Source organism: Argentina anserina, chromosome 5, assembly GCF_933775445.1.
Source record: "Argentina anserina chromosome 5, drPotAnse1.1, whole genome shotgun sequence".
Taxonomy (NCBI): domain Eukaryota; kingdom Viridiplantae; phylum Streptophyta; class Magnoliopsida; order Rosales; family Rosaceae; genus Argentina; species Argentina anserina.
Genome location: NC_065876.1, coordinates 13,398,159 through 13,421,566, shown reverse-complemented (window position 1 = coordinate 13,421,566; position 23,408 = coordinate 13,398,159). Strand labels below are relative to the sequence as shown.

Genomic DNA, 23,408 nt, shown 5'->3' with positions numbered 1-23,408 from the left:
AAAGATTAAAAAGACCGAGGTTCCAAGAAAAGCAATCAAGCGGGATTCACTTAGTTGCCAATAATGAACCACGTACAAAACTACAAAAAGTACAAATCATGGAAGTACATGATACTTGAAGAAGAATTGGATATCTGTGTCTCTTCTCCAACAGAGGATCTTCCTCTTGTCTTGTTCATTTTAATTTAACTGCTGCATCCATGGCTTTTGTTTCCCTTCTATGATATCGATCTCCTTTTCATCAACCCATATTTATTTTCTAATTCTCTGTGGGGTATTTCATTTCATATCCATTTTTAGTGCATGTTTTTAAAACAAACCCACATATTATTTAATTATATTTTTTACTCTAATATTATCAAATAAGATACTAGATTGTCTTTCGTTTTAACAAAAATTACATATTGCCACTATTTAATTCTAATTAGTCATCTTTGGTATTAAATATTTTTTACCTTAATTATAGATTAGATATGATTTTGCAAATTTCATTTTAACTCATCATTATTACCAATAGATTATATTCAAATACCTTAAGATAATGAATGTAAAACTTATATTTTGGTGATTTAAGGTTTCTATTCATGAAATTTGAAAATTGTTAGGTTGTTAACTTGGAGAACTTTGTTATATCATAGTCTTTTTTCTGATGTTTTAAGTTTTCATTCATCTATTAAATAACCTAAATTAAAGATATGTAGGACTTTAAGTGTTTAACCTAGTTAGTAGGTATCTATTTAATTACAACTCAAGAATGAGAAGTATATCTATTTAGAAGGCTCACGTAGAATTCCTAGTTCATAGATATAAATATCTCATCTATAGAAATCTACCTTTTATTGAGGAAGGCAATATATAAGGGAAGTTTAATATGCCTCTTTATTAGATGTTATAGTGTATGTATATACCTATGATTCTTGTCCAGAATATTATTTTAATACCTCTTACAATAGATTAATTTGACAATATAATTCAACAAGAACAATATGTACATCACGATAAGAAACACTTACTGAATCAAGATCGTTTAGTACCTTATATACCTTCATATGAATTTCTCATATAATCTTCATATGACTAGTTCTTATTGCTTGAAAAATAAGAATTGGTGTAAAATTTTACAAAATGGAATTGGTAGAAGAAGAACAAGAAGTTGAAAAACTGAATTTTGTGATGAATATACACATTGATGTTAGCGGTATGAATTAAATATAATAAAATAATTATGGATACAATTGATGAGCTTCATATTCAAAATTGATTTTAAAACCTAAAATTAGGAAAATTATTTAGTATAACTTTTTATATGTTAGAAGGGTATATTAGACTTATACAAAAATAAAAATTAATAATAATAAACGATTTTGAGTGTAGAATAAAAGAAAAATTGGATGTGGGCTTAGATTTAAATAGGTGTTCTATTATTAGGTTTAACTCTAATTTTCTCATTCTCTGTCAATTTCTTGCATTCCCTTTCTGTTGATCCAACAGCGACGTGCTTAACCAAGAAGAAGAAATGCTAGGCAGCAATTCTGTTCTTTAACTAAGGGTCAATAACGAGGGCAAATTGTACATTTTACGTACATGCAGCTACTGAGGGTCGATCAAATATATAATGACGAGTGCAAAAGCACAATATTTTCCCTATTTGTTTAACTTCGATGATTGCTTGCCTTCAGCGCGCAATAATTAATGGGTATAAGATATAGATTTAAACGCGTTTAATTATGAATTGTATTCAATATTTCTGTACGTAATGTCACATCCCGCCAAACTTAAGCAAAATTTTACCTTAAGCATTCTAGGCGGGTCCGGAATATGGTGGAACCCTTTGGAAGAACCTAGAAGATGTTAGAAGTCTCAAGAAGCCTTGGGACATTTCCGGAAATCTCTAGAACCTTGGAGAGGCTAGTGGAACTGGACTATTCAAGAATCCTCTAGAACACTCAAGGATAATCTCAAAGTCTTATAGATTTGGATAGACTTAAGGAGAGTCATCTAGAACTCTCTAGCCTTGTAGATTTGGATAGACTCAAGGAGAGTTATCTAGAATATACATAGTCCTAGAAGTATCTAGAACTTGTAAAGTAGGATGAGGAGGCCTATAAATAGCAAACCACCCCTCTCATTTACATCATCAAGTAATCAAGCAAGCTATCAAGCATACTTGTAAGTTCTCTCTTGTTCAATATAAGTTCTCTTTCGAGATATTCTTCTTTGCCTTTCAATTGTTCTAGCAGGGCATTTGCGAGAGTAAGGCTGACTTAGCATAAGGGAGCTGCTAAGGCCGCACGAGTTGCATAGCAAAAGAGTAAGCTCGTGACAGTTGGTATCAGAGCCGAAGTTCGATCAAGAGGCTAGCTCGACACAATGGCAAAGAACGGCAATCCTGTTGGTAGTGTTTCCGACGACACGCAAGAGAAGGGTCATGAAGAACTTGTCAACCCGACGGTTCCAAAGAAGGAACGAATGAAGGACATACTAGCTGCAATCGACTCACGACTAACCCAAGTGGAAGAGAGCGTGAGTGGCATGGGAGCCCAGGTGGAAGACTTGGAGGCAGAGGACGCCGCAATCCACACTGCGATCAAGGGCATGATGCTCAAGCTAGAGGAGTCCTTGCAAGGCGAGATAGACAAGGTTCGCGAGGAGTTCATGGGGGAACTCGCCCGGATGCGTGAAGTTCAAGAAAGGGAGCACAATAGCATGCTTGCACGCATGGAGGAGATGCAGGCAGATTCTGCACGCATGGAAGCTATGCAGGCAGACCTTGCCCTATGCAAGCGCGCACTAGCCGCAGGGGCTAGCACCAGCAGCAGCGTAGAGGCCAAGCGGATCGAGGCGCCAAAGCCAAAGAGCTTCGGAGGCATGCGCAACGCTCGAGAAGTAGACAACTTCTTATGGGGGCTAGATCAATACTTTGGGGCCGTAGGCATCATGGAGGAAGATGCCAAGATAAAGACCGCGTCTCTTTATCTCACCGACACCGCCATGTTATGGTGGAGGAGAAGGCGAGGAGATGTCGAAAGAGGTATGTGCACCATCTCTACCTTTGATGACTTTGTGAAAGAGCTTAAGAAGCAGTTTTATCCCGAGAATGCCGAGGATGAGGCAAGAGCTCGCTTGCGAAGGCTCAAGCACACCGGGCCAATTTGTGATTATGTTAGAGAATTCACTAACTTGGTGCTTGAGATTCCCGACCTATCCGACAAGGATGCTCTCTTCAACTTCATGGATGGTCTCCAATCATGGACCAAGACGGAGCTAAGGCGACGAGGAGTGCAAGACCTTGCTACCGCCATAGCCGTGGCCGAAAGCTTAGTTGATTTCTCAAGTCCAAGAGAGTCCACCAAGCCCAAGGAGAAGAGGAGCACCTATGCCAAAGGTGGGGGAGACAAAATCCAACGCAAGGAGGAGCCCCGCCGTGAGAGCCACTCGGCAAGGTTCAAGGATAAAGGCAAGTCAAGAGACATGCGGAGCTCGGACAAGCCAAATGACAACAAGTGCTTCTTATGCGATGGTCCGCATTGGGCTAGACATTGCCCACAAAGGAGAGCACTAAGCGCGCTCTTGGGAAGTCATCAAGGCGAGAGTGAAGCCGAGGGTGGCAATGGAGGTGCACATTTGGGGTCTTTGCAGGTGCTTAATGCTATCCGCTCAACACCCAAGGTCCAAGCCAAAGGTTTGCTCTATACGGACATCACCATATGTGGGAAGCCAACAACGGCGATGCTCGACACGGGGGCAACTCACAACTTTATTTCCGTTGAAGAAGCACGCAAGCTTGGACTTAAGGCAACAAATGGAGGAGGTTCCATTAAGGCGGTTAACTCACCTGCCCGCCCAATACAAGGAGTAGTTCGAGGAGTCAAGACAAGCGTGGGAGCTTGGTGTGGGAACCTAGACTTCTCGATTGTACCGATGGATGACTACAAGGTAGTCTTGGGGTTGGAATTCCATGATCAAGTCAAGGCATTCCCGGTGCCATTCGCCAATAGCTTATGCATTATGGATGGCGAGAGGTCGTGTGTGGTGCCAACAACCCGAGGAGCAAAGCAAGACATCAAGGTCTTGTCGGCACTACAATTCAAGAAAGGCATCAAGAGGGAAGAGGAGAGCTACTTGGCCATCCTTAGTGAGTTTGATGATGAGGAGCCAAGGCCTCAAGATGACATGCCCAAGGAGGTAGCAGCAGTTCTTGAGGAGTTCAAGGATGTATCACCCGCGGAGCTGCCCAAGAGACTACCCCCAAGGAGAGAGATCGACCATGAGATAGAGTTGGAACCAGGGACCAAACCGCCCGCCATGGGTGCATACCGCATGACGCCACCGGAGTTAGCAGAACTAAGGAGGCAATTGAAGGAACTTTTGGACGCGGGGTTCATTAGACCTTCGAAAGCCCCATTCGGTGCCCCGGTATTGTTCCAAAAGAAGAAGGACGGATCTCTACGCATGTGCATTGACTATAGGGCGCTCAACAAGATCACGGTAAAGAACAAGTACCCTATCCCTCTCATTGCCGATCTCTTTGATCAATTGGGTCATGCACGCTACTTCTCAAAGTTAGACCTTCGTTCGGGGTACTACCAAGTGCGCATTGCGGAAGGAGATGAGCCAAAGACCGCATGCATCACAAGGTACGGTTCTTATGAATTCATGGTCATGCCATTTGGTCTAACTAATGCACCGGCGACATTTTGCACCTTGATGAACAAGTTATTCCACCCCTACTTGGATCGGTTTGTGGTCGTCTACTTGGACGACATAGTGGTATATAGCAAGACCATGCGGGAGCATGTGGAGCATTTGCGGGAAGTGCTCGAGGTTTTGCGGGAAAACCAGCTATACGTCAAGATGGAGAAATGCTCATTCGCGAAGCCGGAAGTGTCGTTCTTAGGACACAAGATCAAGGACGGCAAGCTTATGATGGAGGATTGCAAAGTGCATTCCATCCAAGAATGGGAACCACCCACCAAGGTACATGACTTAAGATCTTTTCTTGGGCTAGTTAACTATTATCGCCGCTTTATCAAGGGATACTCGGCGAGGGCTGCACCATTAACTGACCTTCTCAAGAAAAACAAGGCATGGGAATGGACAACAAAGTGTCAAGAAGCCTTTGAAGACTTGAAGAAGGCAATATGCGAGGAGCCCGTACTTAGCCTACCGGATCACTCCAAGCCATACGAAGTGCACACCGATGCTTCCGACTTTGCCATCGGTGGAGTCCTCATGCAAGAAGGACATCCAATTGCTTATGAGAGTCGGAAGCTCAATGACACGGAGCGGCACTACACCGTGCAAGAGAAAGAGATGACTGCCATCATCCATTGCCTTCGAGTGTGGCGACATTACTTGCTTGGGACCAAGTTTGTGATCATGACCGACAATGTAGCAACAAGCTTCTTCCAAACTCAAAAGAAGCTAAGTCCAAAGCAAGCAAGGTGGCAAGACTTCTTGGCGGAATTTGACTACACCATGGAGTACAAACCCGGGAAGGCGAACGTGGTAGCGGATGCACTAAGCCGCAAGACGGAGTTTGCAAGCATCTCGCAAGTCACTAGCCCATTGCTAAGCAAGATCAAGGAGGGACTAAGGGTAGACCCTCAAGCACAAAGCCTCATCACCTTAGTAAAAGAAGGCAAAACTCGGAGGTTTTGGCTAGACGACGACCTTCTCTATACAACAGGCCGCCGCATCTATGTACCAAAGTGGGGAAGCTTGCGAAGGGAGCTAATCAAGGAGTGTCATGATTCCAAATGGGCCGGCCACCCAGGTATGAAACGCACACTTGCCTTGCTAAAGTCCATGTATTATTGGCCAAGGATGCGGGACGGGGTCGAAGAGTATGTGCGGACTTGTCTAGTTTGCCAACAAGACAAGATAGTTCAGCAGCAACCGGGGGGCTTGCTAGACCCTTTACCCATTCCCGAGAGACCATGGGAGAGTGTCTCTATGGACTTCATCACTTGCCTGCCGAAGTCCGAGCAGTTTGGGAGCATCATAGTGGTAGTGGACAGATTCAGCAAGTATGCAACCTTCATGGCCGCATCAGCCGACTGCACCGCGGAGGAGACAGCAAGGCTATTCCTACGCAATGTAGTCAAGCTTTGGGGAGTTCCAAAGAACATTGTCAGCGACAGAGACCCGCGCTTCACGGGGAGATTTTAGATGGAGCTATTCAAAATGTTGGGGTCAGATTTGAACTTTTCAACAAGCTTCCATCCGCAAAGCGACGGTCAAACGGAACGCATCAATGCTCTCTTGGAGCTATACTTACGGCAATATGTGAGTGCCAATCAAAAGGATTGGGCCAAGCTTCTAGATGTGGCGCAGTTTTCCTACAACCTGCAGCAAAGTGAGGCCACCAACAAAAGTCCTTTTGAGATCGTTTTGGGACAGCAGCCTACTACCCCTCTATCCCTTGCCACTCACTATGAAGGGAAGAGCCCAGCCGCATTTAAGTTTGCCAAGTCATGGCACGAGCAAGCAGAGTTAGCTCGAGCGGCGTTGCACAAGGCTGCCAAGAGGATGAAAAAGTGGGCAGACAAGAAGAGGAGGCATGTCGAGTTCAAGGAAGGCGACCTTGTACTTGTGAAACTCTTGCCGCAACAGTTCAAGGCCTTTAGAAAGGTGCACAAGGGCTTGATCCGCAGGTATGAAGGACCGTTTGAGGTGATCAAGCGCATAGGCAAAGTTTCATACAAGCTCAACCTCCCGCCCAAGTTAAAGATACATCCGGTCTTCCACGTGAGTATGTTGAAGCCATACAATGAGGACGAGGAAGACCCATCAAGGGGTATATCGCATCGGGCACCAACGGCGGTAATCACCAACTTCGACAAGGAAGTCGATGAAGTGTTCGCAGATCGGGTCATTCGACGTCGAGGCGTACCAAGTTACAAAGAGTACCTCATCAAGTGGCGAGGTCTGCCCGATACGGAAGCAAGCTGGGAGTCCGAGGATACGCTTTGGCAGTTCAAGGACATGATCCAGCAATACAATGAAGCGCGATGAGGGCATCGCGGGATTCGGTGGGGGAGAATGTCACATCCCGCCAAACTTAAGCAAAATTTTACCTTAAGCATTCTAGGCGGGTCCGGAATATGGTGGAACCCTTTGGAAGAACCTAGAAGATGTTAGAAGTCTCAAGAAGCCTTGGGACATTTCCGGAAATCTCTAGAACCTTGGAGAGGCTAGTGGAACTGGACTATTCAAGAATCCTCTAGAACACTCAAGGATAATCTCAAAGTCTTATAGATTTGGATAGACTTAAGGAGAGTCATCTAGAACTCTCTAGCCTTGTAGATTTGGATAGACTCAAGGAGAGTTATCTAGAATATACATAGTCCTAGAAGTATCTAGAACTTGTAAAGTAGGATGAGGAGGCCTATAAATAGCAAGCCACCCCTCTCATTTACATCATCAAGTAATCAAGCAAGCTATCAAGCATACTTGTAAGTTCTCTCTTGTTCAATATAAGTTCTCTTTCGAGATATTCTTCTTTGCCTTTCAATTGTTCTAGCAGGGCATTTGCGAGAGTAAGGCTGACTTAGCATAAGGGAGCTGCTAAGGCCGCACGAGTTGCATAGCAAAAGAGTAAGCTCGTGACAGTAAGCTCTACTCACTTTTTAATATATATATAGTCTCTATCCAGAGTGAATGTTCACTCTGAAGTTTCAGAGTGAAGTTCCAATTTTGGCACATTTTTCGGTCAAATTTTTTCACCATAAGCGATTCAATATTTAAGTATGCTATTCAAGATCATCTCTATAAAGTTTCATCTAATTTGACAATGATTTGAGCTTTCAAAATTGAGATTTACACGAACGGTTCACGTTGAACAGTTTTAATTCATTCATTGATTTAATCTAATTTCAATACCTTAACGATGTCCAAATTAGATGAAACTTTATAGAGATGATCTTGAATAGCATACTTAAATATTGAATCGCTTATGGTGAAACAATTTGACCGAAAAATGTGTCAAAATTGGAACTTCACTCTGAAACTTCAGAGTGAACCTTCACTCTGGATAGAGACTGTATATATATATATATATATATATATGTATATCGAGAGTCATAGTGATTTTTTCTCCTTTTGTTAATTGTGTTTCAAATCCAGGTATATATGAAAATCTTACTTAATTTCTCACCTTTAAAAGAATGTTTTGAACATGAATTTGATTATTTGAGACCTCGAGACTTGAGTAATAAGGTGTACAAGAGCTTAATTAACACTTGCTAATAGTGCTCGTCAATTGGCCTGGCTCGGCTTAGCCCGGCCCATGAGTAACGGGTTGAGCCGGGCCTTAGTAAATTTAAATAAGTAACGGGCGGGGCTGGGTATTTTCACAAATATGAAGATCTAAGTCCGCCCACCTAAAACGGGGCTTGCGGGTTTTTGCGAGCCGGGCCTTGTATTAGAAAAAAAATATAATAATATAATTTAAGGGTTTGAAACAATAAAAGAATTATTATAAAATATTCTAAAAAAAAGTCACAAATATATTCTAATTTTGAAATATTGTCGATCGACACCAGTAGATGTGATCGATATATATATTTAGGGACCCTGTAAAAATTTCATCCGTTTTGAACATGGTTTGACCGTCCGTACATATGGTCAACCAAAAAAGAGGCGTTTGACATAATAAAACCTCATTGATCGGGGCTTTGTTAAATGAATTTATTCGTTGCGACCATGCATGATCAGTGACAAAAATTAGGTGATTTCAAATATGTAAACAGTTTTCCGCATTCGCATCTTGGTAATGGGTCCCACTTTAAGGCATATTAGTGTTGTTTTTGGTTTACCGGAAATTTCAACTGTCAAACGAGGTCTGAATTGAATTAAATTTTAAAATGGTCACTAAATATATATACCGATTACATCGGATGGTGTCGATCGATTCTGAGAAGTTTCCTTCATGTAGTCACTTCATAATGCGATAGTTTTATTATAAGCCTAATATAAAGATTATGATAAATTAGTCGACACTTCGGTGATCAACAACTTCAGTTCGAAAATATGGTCGATCGACACTAATAGATGTGATCAGTATATATATATTTAGGGAACTCGTAAAAATTTCATCAGTTTTGGACATGGTTTAATAGTTCATACCAACAGTCAACTAAAAAAATATGTTTTGACATATTGAAACTCCATTGACCGAGACTTTGCCAAATGAGTTTCTTCAGTGCGACTGCGCACGATAGGTAACAAAAAAAGGCAATTTCAGATATACAAACGGCTTTCGGTGTTCGCATATTTGTAATAGGTCATCCCGTGGGGCATATTAGTGGTGTTTTCGATTTATTGAAAATTTCTACGGTCAAACGAAGTCCGAATTGGATGAAATTTTTATAGGATCACTAAAAATATATACCGATCACATCAGCTGGTGTCGATCGATTCCGAGAAGTTTTCTTCATATAGTCACTTCATAATGCGATAGTTTTATTCTAAACATAATATAAATATTATGATACATTACTGGACATTTAGGCGATCGCCAACTCCAGTTCGAAATATGGTCGATCGACACCAACAGATGTGATCGATATATATATTTAGGGAACCGTACCAATTTCGTATTTTTTGGATATGGTTTGACCGTTCGTACCTACGGTCAACCAAAAAAGAGGTGTTTTAACATATTGAAACCCCATTAACCGAGCTTTGCTAAATGAGTTTCCTCAATGCGACCGCGCACGATAAGTAACAAAAATTAGGTGATTTCATATATGTAAACGGATTTCGGCGTTCACAACTTTATAATTGGTCCTCCCTTAGAGCATATTAGTGATGTTTTCGGTTTACCGGAAATTTCGACAGTCAAAACGAGGTCTGAATTGGATGAAATTTTTATTGGGTCACTAAATATATATACCGATCACATCGGCTGGTGACGATCGATCCTGAGAAGTTTCTTTCATATAGTCACTTCATAATGTGATAGTTTTATTATAAACATAATATAAAGGTTATGATACATTAGTGAACAATTCGGCGATTGATAACTCAAGTTCGAAATATGGTCGATCGACACCAGCAGATGTGATCAGTATATATATTTAGGGAACCCGTAAAAAATTCGTCCATTTTGGACATTGTTTGACTGTCCGTACCTACGGTCAACTAAAAAAGATGTGTTTTGACATATTAAAATCCTCATTGACCGGGGCTTTATCAAAAGGTTTCCTTAGTGTGACCGCACACAATCGGTGATAAAAATTATGTGATTTCATATATGCAAATGGTTTTCGGTGTTCGCATTTTAGTAATTGGTCTTCCTTTATGGCATATTAGTGTTGTTTTCGGTTTATCGGAAATTTCAACGATCAGACAAGGTCTGAATTGGATGAAATTTTTACATGGTCACTAAATATATATATATATATTGATCATATCGGCTGGTGTTGATCGATTCCGAGAAGTTTCCTTCATATACTTACTTCATAATGCGATAATTTTATTCTAAATTTAATAAAATATGTATATATAATATTTTATTATTTGGCGTGCTTTTGGTGGACCGGGTCCACGGGTCGGGTTTCATCCCTCTAATCTAAATCCGGCCCTCTACCCACAGAAACGGGCTTTGGCGGGCTTTCTCGCAGACCGGGCCAGATAAAATGTCATTGGGCTTACAGGTCTCCGCGGACTTTTCAGATTCGCGGGCTAAATGATGAGGCCTACCTGCAAACTCACATTTCCTCATTCTGTCCGACTCAGAGTCCAGAGTACTGACGTTGATGACCACCCCTTTGTCTTCCACCAGCACCACCAGCGGTCCAGCACCACTACTCTTCTTGACTGCTAACCCGGCCTAATCGATCACCACAGCCAGCTCAGCCCTAATTCCAGGCCTAGACAGACATAGTTATTTCATGATTACATTTATTTCGTTTGGTAAATGGGCTAGTGGTATGAGGAATCTGTTTTTGTTAGAGAGCTAATAAGATTAATCATCAGCTACGTACTATGTTCAACCCGTGGCAAAATCCAAAAGCACCTTCTAGATCGGCTTTACAGCATGATCTGGTTGGTATGCCGACGGCACTATACCACATATATTGGCGAATTGCAAATTTCTGAGTCTTCAGAGTGACCTTTCTTCCAATCTCGAGTGTGGTAGAGAGATTGTAGCTGCTTAATTTCTATTATCTTGGCATGGACGATAGAAGTGATGTTACGCCTGCTCAGAAACGTCCATTACACTCGTAAGATTTTCTTCTATATGAATGAAAATGGTTGGATTAAGAAAAAAAATGGCCAAGCAAAATGGTTCAAAAGTCCGGAAAAGAAGAAAACCTTACGTACGTAAACTAAAGAAATTAAGAGGAACTCCAAATGCAGGGATCACAAAATCAAATGAGCTCTTGATCAGTTGAAGCGCAACAAGTTTTATTCACAAAAGGGTGGTCAAGAAGCTCATCAACTTTTGCTCTCTTCCTCCAATCCTTCTCAAGACATCTCCAAATGAAACTCCGAAACTCTGGTGAGGCCATCTCCGGCATCTCCAGGTTCTCCCCAAAGCAAATCACACACATCAATGTTGGCCAGTTCGGTTTCTGCCCCGGTTCAAGGAGCGGAAACTGGCCTATGTAGCATTGTAACACCACCAATCCAAGTGACCACACATCTCCAGCAAAACCATCTACATTGTCACCACCCCACCTCTCTGGATCAAACCTCTCAGGGCTCATGTACGCATACGTACTCATATACAAGTCACAATGCTCATGGGCACCTGCAACTATGTGACTCACCCCAAAATCTGCAATCTTGATCTCCCCTCTATCGTTTATGAGAAGGTTTGAGGGTTTTATGTCTCTATGCACAATATGCATGGCATGTAGATAGTGCAGTCCATGGAGGACACATTTCGCCACGCCAGAGATTACTTGCTCCGGTAATCTATGACGTGCTCGCAGCACATCTTGCAGTGAGCCTCCTTCCATGTGCTCCATCACAAAACAGAAATCACCTTGACCCTCATTGTCATTATGATCTGGACTCATGAACGCCCCGTTGTCAAAAACCCCATGACATCTTATTACGTAGGGCGAGTCAACAAGTTTGAGGATCTCCGCCCCACGCGCCGCCTGTTGCAAGATAACTATGCCGGCATTGTTGTCAAACCGGAGGACTTTCAAGGCATAAATGCATGAGCTTTTCTTGTGACGTACTTTGTAGACGATGCTGCCATTATCCCCGTGGCCAAGAACCCAACTTTTTCGAGATAAGAGAGGTTTTCAATAATTCCGGGAGAGTCAGGACTGGAAGCTGGAGGCAATGCCCGAAAGATGCTCTTGTGGGTGAAGACAGCTGCTGCAGTCATCGGTGGAGGTGGTGTTGGAGCGAGCCTTAGTGCTTGTTGATGCCTTCTCTTTCTCACTAATGTCGTCATTTACACACTACCGGCCTACTCTAATCAAAGATCTGTTGTTTCTCGTTTGAGCCTCATCATCCAATGTTCTACTTAAATATGTAATCTCTAAGAAAATGAAAACATAACCAGTTGGTTCTAACTCACAGTAGGGGCTTACAGGTGGGTGTGTATATCCCAAAATTAACGGGCAGGTGAATTTTTGTGTGGAAAGTAGGTACTGTAAAAGTCTGTTAAAATAACCTTTTGAAGTGAATACTACTTATATCGACACGTATGCTTTTCAGTTGATAACCCTCTGCCATTTTCTTGTTAGGATCGATGTTCGAGTTTACTCTGTATCTGCATGTAATACATAGGGATTGAGATAAGCAAACACAATCACCCAACAGTGTGCATCCAAAAGCATGCATATAATTCGGAACAAGAATTGTGATGATCCTAGTCGTGATTTTGCCACAGTCGGATACACTACACTGTTAATTCTGGCCATGATCGAAAACAAAAAAGGCTTAGTGCTTTGGTGCCATAACTGCAATCAGTTCTCTATTCTATACCAATGCAAATAATTGACTGAAATGAATCAGTTGCGAGATAGCAAAACTGCCAATAACTGGGAAAGAATACACTGCCAAGATCTCTGAATATCGAAGTTTTAGGATCAGAATCCGTCATTGAAGGCAATTCATGTGTTCGAAGAGTGAGAAATACGCACAATGTAACTACAACAAAATCAAACATCTTGCAACAACCATGATGTTAGATACTTCAATGCACATTAGTACATACATGCCCCCATGGTGTATCAGATACTTCAATACCCAATAATGCAGATACGATACTTCAAATTCTCTGCAAACTCTACTTTGATTATACAGATACGATACTCACATTCCTACTCCAAACTTACTTTGATTATACAGATACGATACTCAAATTCCTACTGGAAACTCTTACTTTTGGTGATATGCAAACAAAAGGAACAAAAAATCCATCTTTAAGTGCTATTGGATCATAAAAATTCTAAACCCTTTCTCTACAATTAAAAAAATGGTTTCTCATAGTATAAAATCTATATCATACTTGTCGTAAGACAAATAAGGACACACTCCATAACAAGAAAATAAATTTCAAGATGCACGAATCAGTGTTATGATTTTTAAACGCAAAGGCTGTAATAAAAGGATGTTAGTACAATCAAAGTCTACTGAAGGAATTGTCACCCCAAAAAAAAGTCTACTGAAGGAACAATCATGAACTGTCAAGAAACAAGCCTCCCTTGGGAGAAATTCTTTTGTAACAAAGGTTGTGTCTGACTCTACCTAGAGTAGGACATCAACCTGTACAACAAAGATTAAAGATCAAAAGTTTTAGCCTCTAAAACAGCCATGCCCGCTGCCTTCATTCAACACTGACTACTAATGATGACTACAGACTAAAAGGGAAATGACAACAGAAACTTACATCCCATATGTGCACAATAAAGCCAGGAAGAAGAAACAGAAGGCATAGCTGATTTTCCGATGGCCATTATAAGAGGGACCAAGTGATTGATATGATCTACTATGTGTCTGCGGGTTTTACCTCGGACAATTTGTGTAGCTAATGTAAATCAGTAAACACGATCAGACCCCTTTCGAATTTGATTTTAGATTTCCCATTTGTTCAGTAAGCTTATCCATGTGCTGGGTTTTAACCCATCCCTTCTCTGTCGGCTGCACTTCATTTCCAACAGGCATGCCTTCCGCAGAGGTTGAATCCATTTCATCTGGCACAGGATTTTGTTCAAGAAAGTCCCACAAGTTGGGATTGTCAAGTAATGCGTCAATGTCAGCATCAGGAGGAATACTATCAACATCCAGGGACATAAAATCAAATGGTGAGTCAGTAAATCCATCACCACCTTCAGGGGCCACATCTTGAGTGAATCCAACACCTGCCTCGGGTGTTGTGTTTCCTTCAGGAATACTTATTATACCTCCATGTGCCATACCTTGTACCTGAGAAACCTCAGGGATTACATCTGTCTGTGACATAGGTATTGCTGGCACCTCTTGTGCTCCAACGAGCACATTTATATCCGAGATTGGACCTGTTACAACTTCTCCAGAGTGTGTAGCCTTAAGAGAAGATTCTATTTCTGAAAATGCAGGAAAAGGCCCATGCCCGGAAGTAGGCAGGACCTCTTGAAGTGTAGCTCCTGACGCATGGCTTGAAGTGCTCCCACTTTCTACTGCACTGGATGATGATGTACCCTCACCAATCAAAAAATTCTCAAGATGGTTGCTAAAAGAATCCAGGTGGGAAGAAGTATTTGGTTTCATTATCTGCCTGAGCATTGCCTTTGCTGCTTCATTCATCGGAGGCTGATACTTAACAATCTGTCCATCAGGAGTATCAGAACGCTCATTCTCAGCAATTCCTTCCTGTCTGAGTCTCCTTTTCTTATTGGCTTCAGTTATGCGCCTACTGCTCTCATTTTGCTGCTGTACAAACTGATTCAAGAAACCAGGGCTCTGCATGGCTTTTGCAAGGAATGACATCATCTGTTGCTGCCGCTGCTCCATACCTTGAAGACGTTGGACCATTGTTTGCAGCTGATTATCAGTAGACTGTTGCTGCTGCCTCAGCCTGATAAGTTCCTGCATAAGCACATTCTTGTCCCTTTTGAGAATCTCAACCTCTTCCTCGAGACCAAACTTCCCAACCTCTACACATGCAGCCACTGAATTCTGTCCATGTGATGGTTGCTGTGGCAGTTGATGACTATGTCCATGGGCAGGTTTTCGCCGGTTAATACTCTTCAGAAGATGTTTTTGACCCCTCAGAAAGCCCTCGTTTGCAAATTCCCAGCGGTCAGGATCAACTTTCCTAAAACCCTATTAGCCCCAAAATTAAGAATGGGTTAAATCATCATTAAGAAAAACAAAAAGAACTACACGATTTAGAAAGAAAATGAAAGCAACAACAAATATAAGGATGAAAAGACAGACAAGCATTCATAAAGGCGTAAAAAAAATCGCATCAACACTTTTGACAAAAACTAGAAAATTGACCAATATAACTTTTGTTTATTATTAAAAAAAGCACACACACACATTCAGAACTGCAAGAGACTGAGGTCACCACCAAACTACAGAAATTATCATTCAACTTGATTCCCTCTTGCAAACCATCTTCACATATTCTTAGGAAAACAAGACGTTGCATTTCCTTCAGAGATAATCAAGGGGATCACCAAGGTTTCACAGTAAACATATAATACAGTACATACACGTAAACAAAAACATCTGAGATTGAGACGAGTAACACAAATGAAATAAGGTATGCTAACCTATTTAAGCCGACTACATCTTAAGATATATACAGACCCATCCTTCAGGTAGGACCTAACCAAAGTGCAGTCCTATCCAACTGTCTAGTATGCCTAGAAGCAAAAACCAAAGAAAGACCACGGGAAAGAACAAAACAAACTCTAATACGGTGATAATATTTTCTCATGAAAAAAGAGGAAAGCACCCCCAACTAACCGACTGGACCCCTTCAACATGTCAGGTACCAAAATATGTGCTTATCTATGTCAGACTATATTACTTAAGTAACAAGTGCACTTTCTATTTGACATGCACATGAAATATCATCTTTATGAAGAACAAAGTACACATAAGAGATGAGAAAAGGAACCCAATCTTTACAAGCCATATATTCTAGGAAGAGAACCATAGACCACAGTATAAGACAGCATCCAACCTCCTAGTAACAAGATTTATTATTACTGTAATGCAAATGTAAATTTTTTACCTTCCATCTTCACAAAAAATAAACTACAGTACAGAAGCAAACCCTCCTTAGATTACACTATATTCCATGCACATATCATGTTTTACTATTTCTGAAGGTATATCTGGTTTAACATTTCTTAGATTCATTCAAATTTTCATATTTCAAAGAAGGTATTTCAACGATTTGCATAGTTAATAGTAATTTTCACCAATATTTTTATCCACATACAATTCAAACAACATTTCCCTAAACGTGAATTACTGGTTCAAATGTATTTTCACAATAACATGACATATAGTGCCCCGTGACACTGACAGAAATCCAACACATTTATCTACCACATTCAAGGCAGATATTTTTTGGCCTGACAAAGATTAACCACCTGGAGCATACAACCCCATCAGCTTCACAATTTCTATAACCAAAACAAGGATCAATGTAAGTTAAGTCTTGATAGATCTGCAGGAAGTAGAACATACAGTAAGAGTTCCCACTTACATAGAGTATTAACATACTTCATAGTGTTGTTAGGTCCGAGAACAAGTAGTCCAAGACATAAATTTTTAGATACGATAGAAGCTCCAGAGTGGAAGAACTTAGCCGAAAATACTACATAAACTAGAAACAGGTCTCTTTAGTTAACATATTTTAGCGATTCCGCAAATGCAAAGTACTGATTTTTCTACTGGCATCCATATTTTTCCCTTAATAGAATGGTGTAAATAGTACGGGTAGTTATAAACTTACTCATTTGTGGTAGCAATCCAATATAGTAGCCATCACAAGACGCACACGCGCAAATAACTAGTGTCAGGAAAAATGCATGTGCTTTTATTTTCATGAACCTAATCAGAGGAAGATAGTGATAACAGTTTCTTTTATCTAAATCATATGCTTGTCTGAAACCATGAAGTAAAATGCAGTCCAAAAGTTCTGAAAACCCTCGTCCAGCCATCTTGACTTCAAACAAATGGTAATGAAACAATCATGACAAGCAAGGCCACTATGCAGATCAAGAGAAACCCCATAATCCCTTCAACTTCAGAAAGCCAGATAAACATCTGGCAGCTTATCTTTTAATTATTGATCTGACAACATCAAAGACGCCTAAGTATGTCGAGAGTGAAATAACCATATCGATAAAGGAAGTGTGCAATAGACTAAGTCCAGTATCTTCAAAGTGTGATCAGAACACAACCCTATCCAAAATCATCACTACACATTTGATTAAAAAGAAAAATAACATTTCAAGGGAACCAAAAAAAAAAAGAAAAAAAAAAGGAAATAAGACTTCCACAGCCCTCTCACATATATCCCACTGCTCTACAAACATCTGCTCATATGCTTGACTAACCAATGTTAAGATTACAAACACAAAATATAAATATATATGTATACATTAAGATCTAGTTTATCATTAACCTTGCTTTCTGGCACTCAATTTCTTTCTCTTTTTATCCCCACTTCTGCTTCATCTGATTGCTGAGAAAATGGAGGAAGAAGAGAGATCAAATTTTAAAACCCAACATTCTTACCAATATCCATGGCATTAAACCGCAAAAAAACTCCGACGCCCAACTCCCTTTCAACTCTCAATACAAGTTCTTGGTAAAAACAAATCAAACACCTCGACCTCGCAATTGAAGCTTACTGCCTGAACACTCTCGTACAAACCCACTCCGAGATAATATCCAATTAAAAAGTAGTGCAAATGATTTCGGAAATGACACTAACACCACACACATACTAATTTCTCTTCTCATTTCTCATAGAAACTCTCATCTTCCACAAAAATCTTGGTTTCCTTTCAACACACCAAAACTATAGCTAAGTAAATCATACTCCGTAAATTGCAAAGATAAAGACTTTAGTCATTAACGGAATATTCAATCACAAATTTTGAAGTAGATAAGAGAGAGAGAGAGAGCATACATAAGTGTTGAGCTGCCTGACGAAACTGGAGAAGTTGTTATGCTTGAAATACTTGGGCAAAAGGTCTCTGGCGAACTCCGGCGGGTTCCAAACCACGAAGCTGTTGTTGGTGGCGCTCCACGACACTATCGGGTCGGTGGCCGGGTCGTCCACCATGTCATACGTCTTGCTCAGGAACGGCGGCGGCGAGTTCGAATTCAGCAGCGGCGTCGGCGCCGGAACCGAATCCGAACCCCCCGCCGCCGCTGGCGCGTCGCCGGCGTTGGTAGCCATGTGCGGATTTTGATTACGAGTATTGATAGGAATTTGAAAGGGGAGGGGGGGGGAGAGGGGCTAGGGTTTTGCAGAGGGCATTTTCGATTAGGTGAAATCCTAATTGATTGGAGGTGGAGAGATGAGCGGCGGTGAGGTGTACGGGCGAGAGTGAGGAAGGAGGGAAGGAAGCGGCGACGAAATGACGACGTCGTTTGCGAAATCTGGATGAGTGATGTACCCCCTTCTTTCCAATTTTGGAGGAACTTTATAGAGCTTGGTACGATTATTTTATTTTATTTCCATGTAGGCACATTCAATTATTACTGATAATATTTTGGTTGCTAATAAGATGTTACAGATTAGGAAATATGGATTCTGGTCACCCAAAAGTTGGATATGAAGGTGTACATATGATTTTGGTTTCATGACAAATTTTTTTTTTTTTGGATAAAAGGGCTACATTGGTAGTCTCACACCATTGTCTTAATAAAATAAAACCATGGAATGTTCTAGGAATAACATCAAACATGAATCACTGCAAAACCTATGCATTCTAACGTGCGCAGTTCAATTAAGGGGGTAAGAAAAGACACTTGTCTAGCTCTACAAAAAGGGCGACAGTTCGGAAAAAATAAAAATGTGACATAGACATAACGCCATGGCTACGTCATTTGCTGCAAAGTGTTGCAAAACTTTCCTAATCTACTGCTATTAGAACAAACCCGCGAGACTAAGTTTCATTCTACCCCTACGACTCGGCAGCGACCAATGAAGGAATCCAAAAACTCGCCATTGTGTGAGGGCAAACATAGCACCCCGAGAGCATTTACCAGAACAAAGTCCAACGCTCTCTGATAAGGGACTTATTAGACGAAAAAACCCGAACCATGATCAACAAAAAGAGGCACTAGGGAGGGCCTAAAAGCATAGAGGAAGCACACTATAGACATGTCCCACGACTCCCACCAGGAGCTTGTGGCGAGTATCGAGCGTTGCCCCGCCGGAACCAATAGAACAAAGCTCCACATCATAGCAACCCAACCATCAGGGACAAAGTAGAGCACCCACATTACCAATATTGACCATACCGATGGGAAAGGCTACCGACAAGCAAAACACCTAGAGCAACAGATCACGAGAGACCTAGTTCGAGCCCAAGGAAACCAAGCAGCAACCCATCAAGAACGAGGGGAAGAAGATCGATTCCCAAGCACACCAAGCCAAAAAAAACTATTGTCCGCACTAGAATTCAGACAACGCTTATTTTCAGTATTTTGAAATCATTATCTAAATTTTTAGACAATGGTTTTTGTGCCCTGCATTCTCTACTAACTTTTGTCTAATTGACACTTTGAGGTAGTGTTAGGTTCTTAACTTTTATATTGTCATCATTCATCTTATCGATCTTCAAATTCTCTAGACATTTTTGTTTTACTGCAAATGTATGTAGGAGTTGTGGCAAGGATATCAAATGTTTGGGTGAAGACGAAAATGAGTATGAGACTACACCTTGATCTCCTCATCTTAGGCGGTGCAATTGAGCAATGCAAAGGGTTACTTCTTTGCAACATTATCTGCTTCAAATCTCGAAAGCAACTACATGCAACAAGAAGTGGAACCTCTCAAACTGCACTGCATTCCTCCATAGTTCTCCATTGGAGAGCTGCAAAGTCCCCACTTTTGTGAAATATGGTATTATCACTCCGCTTGTTATTGTTCTCGCACTTTGAATGCCAATATGATGAAGTTGTTCTATGTTGGACCTTTCTCACTCATCAGAACCAAAATCAGCCCCAAAAGGCTATTAATTTAATTTGTACTGAATGGGGAAGGAAGAAGGAAAGAAAATTGAGTCTTCATTGGTTTTGATTGTGCTTTATTTCACTAGTGGTAAGAGGATTTACACTACCATCTAGGATATTTGTAAATTGTAATAATCTTTCGCATGTTAAAGAATGCTTATTTTTTTTAGTTTGTTTTGCTATTATATACATTTTCCCTCTAAAGACCTATTTAATAATGGTCTAGCCAAGTTACTTTCCGAGCTGCATAAGTGGTCTTCTAGTTCAGAGTAATTATTATGTGTACTCGCCACACCACGTGGCACTGTCATATGATATATTCAGCCAATTATATTACTTTATGGTATAATTAACATAGACGCGGTGAAAATGACAAAAGTTTATTTACATATAAGAACCAATCATAAACAATCACAGTAAAAAATAGACCAATAACATTAAGGGGTACGCCACGTGAGATATGTGGCGGGTATATATAATAATTTCTCTCTAGTTCATTATTAACAAAGTAACAAGTAGCCTCCAACCATACATAATGCTGCATATGCATGCATGCAGAACTACAAGCATGTGATGTTGGGCGTAGATGATATGTTTATAGAGTAAATTGGTCTCGTGCCTATATATACAAAGAGTGTGGCAGTGAATACTTGCAGTGCTTGCCGAAGGGCAACGCCTTTAAGAACTGTCCTTTTGGAGACGAGGTGGTTCCTCTTGTCTCCATAATACAATAATTTGTAGTGACATACTAATTGATCAAGAGATAAGTGATGTAAGTATGAGAATATGTTGGCATTGTTCTTTGTGGAAAAAACAACAACTCAGTCCTCAAGGCTCAAAATTGATGTTTGAAGATGTTGATTGGCTGAGAATAGGCTGAAAACAAACCATGAAGGCCCAATATGATCTCATGGTCTATTTTCATGCATTATCATCTCTTTTAGGTTAGGAGGGTTTCTGTTGATGTCCCACTAGAACTAGGTTAATATCTGGTTGAAGTTGGTAGACTCAAACACAACTAGAAGTGTTCTTTTTATTGTGTTATCGCAATCATGCCTCAATATGAGGATCTGAGTTCCCTTCCTCAACATATAATCATTCATCATCATTCCTTTTTCCTTCAAATCTGTGATGGTCAAGTCCATGCTTATTTTAGGGAATTTTGTAGTTTTCTTACCCATTGGTTCTTTAGAGGTGTCACTCTATCATCCAATTGTATGTTGGATGAATCATTCTTTGGATAATAGGAAGAAACCTATTTTCATTGACTTCTTCACTCTTCACATTTATTGTGTTCTAATGATTATGTTTCATTCTCTCTTAAGTGCATTTGGTTTTCAACCATGTACTTAGGTTTGTTGTCTCTTCCTTCTAACAACTTAGTTGGCATCTAGTGGTTATTTCTCTAGTCTGGTTAACTAGCTTGGTTAGGCCGAATTGATTTTATTAGTTGTTTTCATGGGCTTCCGTGAAGCCTCATCTTGCCTATATATAGAGAGCTTAGCTCTTTTTCCAAGTTAGTTGTCTAGCTAAAGAAATATTGGTGTTGTATATTTCTTATGTGTCTTAAGTTCCTCTTGGTTACTTTGACATTTCCTTATTTTATAGAATCTCGTCTTGGATAAGATTTTCTTTTCTCTTGGTTACTTTAATATTTCCCTCCTTATCAAATCCTTCTTTCGGGTGTGAGATTTGATCTTGCATATTTTTAGGTCCATTGGTCTTTATTTTCATCATTAGTCTTTGTGAGTTACCATTGACTTCAATCGAGTGGTTGAGCTTGTCCTCTGCAAAGAAGAAAGTCTCGGTTTGACTCTTGGTTTGTTTTTGTTACCTAATTTGAGTTCTTAGTTGGAGCAGGTAGAGCTGATTTAATCAACTACTTCTCAGGGCTCCCATGGAGCCTCATCTTTGTCTATAAATAGAGATTCATGTTCTCTTTCCAACTTGATTGTCTATGTTGTTAAAAATGTAGTATTGCATTTCTCTTTTGTTGTGACTTAGTTCATTTGCTCTGTCAATTGTTGCTCTAAGTCTTTTTTTTGTGATTATAAATCTTAGAGCTAGACACAAAACCTTCTTTGCATAAATCCATATCATTTGCACTTGCATACTTTGTGTGGTGTAGGTAGTGCAAGCAACCCCGGAAGTGTTCACAACTGAATCAGCTGAGTTGTAGCTGAATTCAAGATTGAAATTTCTAATATATATGTATGAGTAAACACTTTGAGACAAAAGAGCTGAGTTCTTAGACTAGGTGAGTCGAGACAGGATAGTAACGTGGTTAGATATCCCTCAGGAGTTGTAATCTTGTGAGATGTGTTGAAATACTTATTGTGAACCAGCTAAGTGTTGGTTGTGTTCGGAGCTGAATTTTTAGTGACTTTTTCATATGTAAACATACACTTAGTTTCAGGAGAGATATAATATGTTGTAGACTAGATAGAGTCTAGACATGATAGTATTGCGGTCACCTATCCAAGTTGCTATTAATCTTGTATGAAGTGTTGTTTCACATAATGGAAAGGTTTATCCCTCAGGAGTAAGGGCATGCCGTTTTTCTCCCTGATACAGGGTTTCTGCGAGTAAAAAATCATTTTGGTGTTATTTGTTTATTTTTGCACTTTTTATTTTCGTATTTCTGTCATATAAGATAGCACCAACTCTTGCTATCCCTCATAGCGAATTTGAACAAAAAAAAATTCAAGGCCTATTCACACCCCCCCCCTCTAGGACCTTCAAGTGATCAAAAGTTGGTGTAACTATGGTGTGTTCGAATTAGCAGTGCCATGAATGACCAGAACTTGTTCAACAAACCTGAAGGTAGCTCTACGCATACGACCAAATTAAATTGTGGATATGTCTGAGAGATAGTTTGGTACGTAATAATAATGTTGTTGAAGTGCAGGGTGTGTTCGTCGTAGCTTGGTGTGCGTTTGCAGTAGCTTGGCGTGCGTTCGCCGAGGATGTTCGCCAAGACTAGCAGGTTGGTGGTCGTTTTGTTCCTTTAGTGTCATTTTCAGTTAAAGGGAGTTGGTTGTTCATGTGGTATGGAGTAGTCTTCAACTGCATTTAATGTTGGATCATGGTTGCAGAGCTGCAGATTTGTTCTCTCCGAATCCTGGCTCCTTGTTTTTCAATCTTTCATTTGTTCCTTAATTTATGGATATGTAATTAATGTAGCAATTTACTGTTTCAGTAGGTTAAAGTAGTTAGATTGTTGGCTTCTCCTTTTC

General features: G+C 40.4%; 2 protein-coding genes across 2 annotated transcripts; both read right to left on the bottom strand.

Moving 5' to 3' along the window:
- Nucleotides 1–11,378: 11,378 nt before the first annotated feature.
- On the bottom strand, nt 11,379–12,421 carry LOC126796179 (mitogen-activated protein kinase kinase 10). The gene is given in 2 exon segments (XM_050522944.1): nt 11,379–12,241; nt 12,244–12,421. Coding segments are annotated over 2 exon segments (1,041 nt in total).
- Nucleotides 12,422–13,555: 1,134 nt separating this feature from the next.
- On the bottom strand, nt 13,556–18,588 carry LOC126796176 (heat shock factor protein HSF8). The gene is made up of 2 exons (XM_050522940.1): nt 18,116–18,588; nt 13,556–15,279 (listed from the first exon to the last, which is right to left on the bottom strand). Exons 1-2 carry the CDS (start codon nt 18,386–18,388, stop codon nt 14,026–14,028), a joined length of 1,527 nt encoding a protein of 508 aa, XP_050378897.1. The 5' UTR covers nt 18,389–18,588; the 3' UTR covers nt 13,556–14,025.
- Between the last annotated feature and the right edge of the window lie 4,820 nt (nt 18,589–23,408).